General features: G+C 31.4%; 1 protein-coding gene across 1 annotated transcript in view; it reads left to right on the forward strand.

The window, feature by feature from the left end:
* Nucleotides 1-7,325: 7,325 nt before the first annotated feature.
* The window catches only part of LOC105115225 (uncharacterized), a 10,219-nt gene continuing 8,455 nt past the window's right edge, over nucleotides 7,326-9,089 (forward strand). Inside the window, exons 1-3 of the mRNA XM_011012068.1 lie at nucleotides 7,326-7,432; nucleotides 7,694-7,781; nucleotides 7,894-8,149. Of these exons, the coding sequence (XP_011010370.1) occupies nucleotides 7,421-7,432; nucleotides 7,694-7,781; nucleotides 7,894-8,149 (356 nt within the window). The 5' untranslated portion in view covers nucleotides 7,326-7,420. The remainder of the gene's footprint in view (nucleotides 7,433-7,693; nucleotides 7,782-7,893; nucleotides 8,150-9,089) is intronic.

A 9,089-nucleotide genomic window follows, 5' to 3' on the forward strand; every position in this document is an offset into this window, starting at 1 on the left:
TAATTTTTTTGTATAAAAAATATAAAAAAATACTAAGATCTAAGTATGTTAAGTCTTTTTAAAAAGATATACTCAAAAGTTTTGTATCTAGCTGCAACGCTTGACCCAAGAATAATATTTGTAATAGTAATAACAATATTAAACTTACATAATCTAAGTTTAAGTGAGTCTGTCTGCAATACTGAATCCAAGAGCTTTGGATATGTGTCTAGCTATAAGATCGTGTCATAAAAATATAATAATTAAATAAATTAATTAAAAAAAACAACAAGAAAAAAAAACTAATGAAGAAAAAAAAATATGAATTAACCGCATTAACCCTTCAAATAAGGTTAACCCGTCAAACCTGGACTCCGCGTCATGAAAGTTTGATAACTAAATAAAAAAATTGATAGTTTTATCTACAATTAACTAGGTTAGCCCGTCAAGCCCTGGATATTTCTCATGAAAGTCTGATAATTAAATGAAAAAAAAAATTAATATTAACAAACTAAACTAAATGAAAAAATTAATTAAAAAGAAAAAAAAATTAATTTAACATTAACAAACTTAATTTAAAAAAATTCATTAGAATAAAAAAAAACAGTTACAATATTTGTTTTGCTTTTTTTTTTAATTTTTTTTTTATGTCTTTCACTATGGATTGCACTGTGCAATCCACAGTAAAAAGATTGATGTTTTTTTAATTAATTGTTTTAATTTATTTATCTGATTTTTTTTTTTTATGATATAGATCTTATGTTTCACCTGTTACGGCAATTAATTTAGATTTTTTTCTTTTTAATTAATATTTTTTTATTTAATTTAGTTTATTAATATTAAATATTTTTTCTATTTAGTTATCAACTGATGCCTTTAACTTTTTTTTTCCTTTTTTGCTATTTTTATACCTTTAATTGTGGACTCCATTGTGCAATCCATAGTGAAAAGGCTAATGCCTTTGATTTTTTTTTGTTTTTAATTATTTTTTCATTTAATTTAGTTTATTAATTTTTTTTCTATTTATTTATCAAACTTTCATTACACGGATTTCAAGTTTGATGGGTTAGCCCTATTAATTCTAGTTAACCCGTTAATTTTTTTTTCTATTTAGTTATCAAACTTTCTCGACAGGAATCCAAGGTTTGACGGTAAAACCGGTTTTAAAAAATTAACTTAATAAATTAAAAAAAAATTATTAGTTTTTTTTAATTAATTTATTTATTTGTTATATTTTTTTTTACATTACTTGCAACCATATCCATATCCAAAGTCTCTCCCTGGGGCAGCTGTGACAGCATTACATATTTGGAAGAATGACTTGGGCAGCTGTGACAGCATTACATATTTGGAAGAATGACTTGTCCAAGGTACTGGAGGCAGGGGAGCAGCTTCCACCATTGCTTGGAATCAATACTGGGCATGGGCAGCACAAGTATTCTGAGAAAGGTTTAGCCAATGTGTTCGAGTCATATTTGAAGGAACTAAATTCTCCATTCCATGAGGCTCCTGATAAGGTTGGCTGGTTCTTAACTACAAAGGTTGCAGCTGAGTCATGGTTGGAATCTAGAAGATCAACTGACGCAGTAGCTGCTTAGGTGCCATGCTCATGTAGATTTTCCTTTTTTTATGTCCATAAATGGTAAGTGCCCACCATAATATTGTTTCTTTTTCTGCTGATATTGTCTCTCTTGGTAGGGAATTTTTGAGTCGTTAAGATAAAGCATTGTATTTAGCCATTGAATCGTCATATAGCTGATCAGCTTCTAAAAATCTAGATCATGTTGCTTTGACTGGTCGTGCTATGATTCAGGAGCATCTCTTTAGATAGTCCGCACTCTGCACAATTGAGGCAATTATTCGGTGAGGGAATAGCAAGAACATTGCATTTTCGGGATTTAAATTGAAAGCTATTTAAGATTGGATCTAAATCCATTCCATATGCATGTGTGATCTGACAGAACATGGCTTGCATGCTGTCTGCAGTGTCGGCAGTGCTAAGTGACTGCCTCGTCAAATCAACGAGACTCGAGCATTTGCTTACACAATGAACCAATTGCCATGGTTGCTGCTGAAGTCACAACTGTATAAATGGTATTCGTGCAGCGAAGTTCTACTGCTTCGCTGTAGGTTAAATCAATTCTGGACATCGAGCATATATGGTCTGCACTTCTTGTGCAATGCAATGCCAGACAACTGTTGTTACAAGCTTTGATTTGATACTGTACATGACAGAAAAGTTTGCACCGTTGTTTATTTGTTTATAGGAGTTTCCTTACTGGTATGGCTGGTTTTTATGGTTCCCTATAGCTCAATATCAATGTAGAGAAGTCCGTGAGCCTGGTCAAAAGAGAAACAAAGATTTAATTTTTTTTGTAAATAGTTCTTTCGTTGGTTGCTTCAGGTCAGATGCCAGCTGATTAAAGAAAAAAAATATTAAAGAAGAAAGCACATAGGTGGCATTACACAAGAAAAAATAAATGAGAATACATTAATTAGAAGTAGGTTATTACTAGTTGTTTCACCTGTCTTTTATTATGGGTTAAATAATTTCTATCTGAAATTATATATTCAGGGACATGTTTTTGTACATAAAACAATTAAATTAATTTTAAAAATTTATGCATTCATCTAATTAAATAAATTAATAACTATTTATTCAACCAAACAAACTATCAAGCTTGATCTGTATCCAACTATAGCAAACTAGATTTTTATGACTTTAAAATTAGGCTAATTTACATCTTTATCCAGTTTAAGTAAACTAGACTTTTATGATCTAAACAATCAGGCTACTTTGTTTCTAAAAAATTAGGCTAATTTGTTTCAGGTTAAGAAAACCTATTCTTAACTATATTTGAACTTGGAAAAACCAAAAAAGCACACTAAAATTTTTGTAAAACATATTTATAACTTCTAATAACCCAAAAATTATCTCTAAAATCAACAATGAACTCAAAACCATAATTGTTTTTAGTTCAAATCCATTATTCTAAGCAAGTTTAAGGTAATAACAATATATTGTCTAAACTTTAATAGTAAAAAATAAACCATTAAAACAAAAACAAAAACCATCTATTTTTATGGTTGAAATTGGTCTCAATTAGATTTTTTTTTCTAGAACTAAAATTCAGTCATGTTTTTTCCCCTCTCAAATTAGTAATCATAAAATAAAAAAAATAAAGTTTGGAATCAAAATTGAATTTCATAAATTCTTCAGGAACAACAACTTATAATCTAAAAAGTTAAAAAATTAAAATATGCATTTAGCTTTAGTTTTAGAAAAAGCATTTATTTATCGTATTTTTTATTCTCTAACTTTAATATTTCTCTTCTTTAATAAAAGTATTTTAATTGGTCATCAATTTAGGCTTATGAGATTGCAGTTAAAAAAAAGAAAGTTTATAAAATCACAATACACAGTGATTTATTTTTTCGCTGAACAATCCACACCTAGAAAACCAAGCTGTTTGTTGATGATAATATTAATTCCATATTCTAGAAGCAACACGAGAGCCCGCACAGCATGCTCACCGGTCTCCTCCGCCATATCTACATAACAATTGGCAGATAGCCACCGCCCTTTAATCTTTTGAAGGGCCGTTCATTTATCATCGTCGCTTTACCACTTTTGTCTCTTTCTCCTTTTCAAATCGATGTAAATGCTTAGGAGGATGTTTTTTTTTATAAAAAAATGTTAGTAAGATTGTTTTAAGGTATTAATATTAAAATAATTTTTTAAAAATTATTTTAATATATTTTCAAAATAAAAAACATTTAAATCTCCATTACTATTATATTTTCAGACACCCTTTTAATATTTATGATAGATAAAACACTTGGGAGCACATGCCATGTGCAGTGGGTGGGCGTGCATGGAGCATAATTGAACATCACCAAACTGATGTACCTTAGGATAGATACAATACAACCTTTAATCTACATAACAATTGGCACGTAGCCACCGCCCTTTAATCTTTTGAAGTGCCATTCATTTATCATCGTCGCTTTACCTCTTCTTTCTCTTTCTCCTTTCCACATTGATATAAATGCTCATAGGATGTCTTCTATCCCTTTTTTTAAAAAAATGCTAGTAAGATAAAAAAAAATAACATTTCATTGGAATTCAAAGCCCAATGATGACCGTAACGGCGAAGGACAATGAATTAGAGATGTTTTAAACGTGTTACAGTATTTTTTAAAAAAAATAAAAAACATTCTTTATTTTTTAAAATTAATTTTTTTATATTTTCATATCATTTTAGTTTTGATGTACTAATATTATAATAATTTTTTCAAAATAAAAAATATTTTTTTGATATATTTTATAAAAAACATTTTAAATTATAAAAACTACTATATTTCTAAACATCTTATTAATATTTTATAATACACTTGGGACATATGCCATGTGCAGGCATGGTATTTAAAAAAAAAAAAAATTTTCAGGTCAATCGCATCTTTCTATGAAAATCGATTTCACGGAGTCAATACGATTCAAACCATGTCGATCAGGCTAAAAAAATAAGTTTCGTGTCGTTTCAGGTCAAAATCATCATTTTCGATCAAAACGAGTTCATCGAGTCAATACGGGTCCAACCATGTTAACCAGGGTAAAAAATGAGTTTCGGGTCAAAATTGAGTCCACTAGGTCAATATAGGTCTCACCATGTTGACCGAGATAAAAAATAAGTTTCAAGTCATTTCGGGTCAAAACCATTATTTTCAATCAAAACAGAGTCCACAAGGTCAATATGGATCCCACCATATTAACCGGGATAAAAAATAATTTTCAGGCTATTTTTGGTCAGAAACCCTGTCCATCGAGTTCATACCCATATAAAAGTTTTTTTAGTGTTCCAACATAATTTTTGGTAATTAAAATTGATTTTTAGCAGTTGAAACAAGCTTTTTCTAATACTAATTTAAGTTTTTAGTTTTACCACTATAAATATTTATTATTATATATAATAAAATAAAATCAATAATACAAAATTTTTGTCATAACAGATGGAGTAATTTTACTGATGGTAGGCAAGACAGCTGTAACATTGAAATTTTTACTTAAAGCAGATTGTGCCACTATCATTGAGATTTTATGTCACCTCCTAATTGGTTATAAGTAGTCAGTGAAAATCAGCCAAGTCAATCACAACCGAAGGATCAATTCATCAATTATACCACAGTTCACAATCTTCAGCTGCACCGGTGTACTATGCTCGCCTTCACATCGTAGCAACATCTCAAACGTTCTCTCTCCTCTCACCACCGATCCTCTCTCTCTCATCCGATCTCCCATTTCCGGTCATTTAAAGCCTTCAAACCACCACATAAAGGTTAATCGCCTACTCTGAAGAAAAACTCAGGCAATTTTCATCTCTCTCTCAGCCTCATCTGGTCGGAAAAAGGCCGTGATTTTCATCGGCCACCTAAAGTTTCAAATAGATGATTCTCCCTCATCAGCCATCAACGAAAGTCGAAACGATATTCATCAGAATCCTCTTCCTCAGATCTACCAGAATCAACCATTTTTTGTCTGGAAATCTAGCCGGGAAAATTCACCTCCTCCAACAGTAACTGTGCGCGAGTCACACACTCCACCAGGGGCATTTTCATATTTTTTCAAGAAATTCAAGGGTATTTTAGTTTTTTACCTATACAATGGCACCCATGGAATTTTTTGGGGTTTCTAATGGTATTTTTGATATTTTTATATATATAAATACTTGTAAATTTTTTCTTGCATGTGAAAAAAATAAAAAATACCAAAAATAAATATAAAAGGAATAACAACGCAGGTCCAACACCCATCTTATCATGTCATTGTTCATGGGTTCAAAGCTCAATTCTCAATTATGGTTATATCCATTTCTTAATGATATCAAAATAATTTTTGTTTTATAAATGAATAATGTTTGTCGACACGTCTCTTTTATTCATAGAAAAGGACCGATGCCAAAAATTTAAATACCAAAAATAGATTATGTTCATTATTTCTTTTGGTAACCCAAATGTAATTTTCATTTTTAGGGACAAACGTCAATATTTTAGATGAGTCTCCTATTTTTTAGGGATTGATGTTATTTTTTTGACGTGTCTCCTATGAATATTGTATGTCGACACGTCTTTTTTATTTACAGAAAAGGACCAATGCCAAAAATTTAAATACCAAATATGGACTATGTCCATTATTTCTTTTGGTAACCCAGACATAACTCTCCTTTTTAGGGTCAAATGTCAATAATTTAGATAAGTATTCTATTTTTAGGGAGTGATGTCATTTTTTACGTGTCTTCTATTTTTAGGGACCGACGTTAACCATCTTAAAAAAAAAACCAAATTGTAAATAAGTTCAAAATATAATAGCATTTAAATCAAATAAAAAACACACAAGTAAGGGTAACCTTTCTCTTGAAAGGATGTTTTAAAAGTGGTGTCTACCTTCCCTTAATCACAACTAACCCAATACCTGAATCTCTGGGACTAGTGTCAAATTTGGAATATTTAGTTTCATTAAATTACTAGATGGCAACTCCAATAAAATCTTCGTTTCTCCCAATCAAGAAAAATCTTTTTTTTTTGTTAAATAAATAAAAGAGTGGAGCCATCGGCCGATGTCGTGTAGTAACAATATATACAAGTTAAATTTATATTACTAATTTTTATGAACTAAATTTAATTATAACTAAGATTTATGCCAATAAATTAGCTTAAAATGTGCTATAAGTTTCAACAAATAATCTATACTTAATATATTAAATAAATCAATTAACTGAAATGAAAGAATTAATTGTAAAAACTATAAATAAATAAACGACAAGACATATAGCAACAAATATTTAAGTTTATTATTATAAGATATACATGCTAAGTTGAGTTTTCTATTCAGTAATATTTATTTTTTAGATTTCTTAACTCATTATTATCTATAATATCCATATAATAAGACCTTAACTGGTCAAGTTAAATAATACAAATAAGTAGATTTTTTTAAATATCCTTGTTCTATATTTTTTTTTCATTGTATAGATAACCATATTATACATGGAATGATTTTTTATTTTCAATGGTTTTAAGAAACAATCCTTTATATTAACCTAATACATTAAGTAAAATATTTTTTTTTTTAGTATACGAGTTTAACCTTGGAATTGATTAACAAAATAGAAGGTGAGATGTGCACATCAAAACCATCTGTTGCTGATGAAAGCTTGTTGGGTCAGCAGCGACGGTATTTACGATGGTTGCATGAAGTTTCCACTCCCAAGTCCACATTTCCTCATCTTATTGGTCTGAAAATGCAAGGACAATTAAATTAAGGCCTCACATGTATCAGATGCATGTATTTATCTTAATTACCCCACCCCACCCCCCCAACACCTCTCTATATATACTCTCGATAATATCCATCGTCTCATCGGATCAAAGCATACACAAAACCATGGCAGAAACGGTATGATATATATTGTATGTGTTAATTTATCTTTTAATGCATCCTCTTAATTTGGCTTTTCTTCTTTTTACGTGGAGGTCCTATATATGTACAAGTTCTTGATAATCTCTACAGCGGATTCTTCCATGAACATGTTTTGAGTTCTTCCAATCTTTCTGTCTATAAATTTATCGTGAGATTTTCTTTGTTTTCTATTGGGATTAATGATCATGGTGAGGTCCTCTACAAAATGCATGCACTAACTACGTACTACTGTTACAGAAAGTCACAACGATGGTGATTAAGGTGGTTGACCTTGGATGCGAAAAATGCCACAAGAAAATCAAGAGAGTACTGTGTGATATCCCTCGTGAGTCTTTCTTTTTTTCTCTTTAGGAACAGTGCTAGGTTTGAGTTGTTTTTATGACCAAAGGAAGTGACTAAGTTTTGTGGATTTGATGATGTTAATTAATGAACAAGAGAAATCCAGAACCAGACATATGACAAGAAGGAAAACACGGTGACAATCACTGTGGTGTGTTGCTGTCCTGAAAAGATCAAGAAAAAAATATACAGCAAAGGAGGTCCAACTGTCAAGTGCGTTGAGATCAAGCCGCCACCAGCGAAGAATTCTAAAACAGATCCAGAACCAAAAAAAAAACCAGAACCAAAACAAAAACCAGAACCAAAACCAAAACCATGCACATGTTGTGAAAAGTCTTGTAGTTGCCGAAGTAGGTCAGGGTGTGATGGATGTGGAGATGGTTGTTGTAGTTGCCGAAGTAGGGCAGGGTGTGATGGATGTGGAGATGGTTGTTGTAGTTGCCGAAGTAGGGCAGGGTGTGATGGATGTGGAGATGGTTGTTGTAGTTGCCGAAGTAGGTCAGGGTGTGATGGATGTGGAGATGGTTGTTGTAGTTGCCGAAGTAGGTCACGGTGTGATGTATGTGGAGATGGTTGTTGTAGTTGCCGAAGTAGGGGTTACTATGTGTGCAGAAGTACATATGTTTGTGAAGAGTACTATACCTCGGCGCCATGCACAATCATGTAAAGGGAAATCAAGTTCAGAAGACCGATGGTTTGAGTCAACGTCTGGAATCAACCGTTGGATTCAAATCCAGTGGTCATGATGGACCTTCGTGTTGTTGTGTTCATAATATCATCCCTTTTGTGCTGCTGCTGTTGTTTTGACCTCTTTCATCCAGATGATGCACGACTTTGTGCCTAGCTAGTATTTTCGAGTCAGCTAGTATTCTGAAGTCAATGGTCACAGTTTTTTCCATTGTTGATGGCTCAGTTTTTTCCATTGTTGATGGCTTGTTACATGTATGGTCAGCAAATATGGCTTGACCACCTAGTCTTTGTTTTTTATGCTCTCTTATCTTTGTATGGTCCCTTTGGATGTTTTCTTCCAAAGTGCTATTATTTGTTTCCAAAAACCCCTCTCCGTCAATTCTCTAGTCATTTTTGGCCGGATGAAATGCCCAGAAACATCATTCGACCGTGCTTTGTCAATTATAATATTTGTTTTCTTGAGATAATATTTTTTAAAAATTTTTTATTTTTAATATTAATACATTAAAATTAGATGGCAGTACATAAAAAAATCTTTTAATCTGGATATCAATACTGAAAATTATTATTTAAAATGCATAGCGCGGTGCGACAATATATTTTT

The sequence above is a fragment of the Populus euphratica genome, unplaced genomic scaffold, assembly GCF_000495115.2.
Source record: "Populus euphratica unplaced genomic scaffold, PopEup_1.0 scaffold665.1, whole genome shotgun sequence".
In the NCBI taxonomy this organism is placed as follows: domain Eukaryota; kingdom Viridiplantae; phylum Streptophyta; class Magnoliopsida; order Malpighiales; family Salicaceae; genus Populus; species Populus euphratica.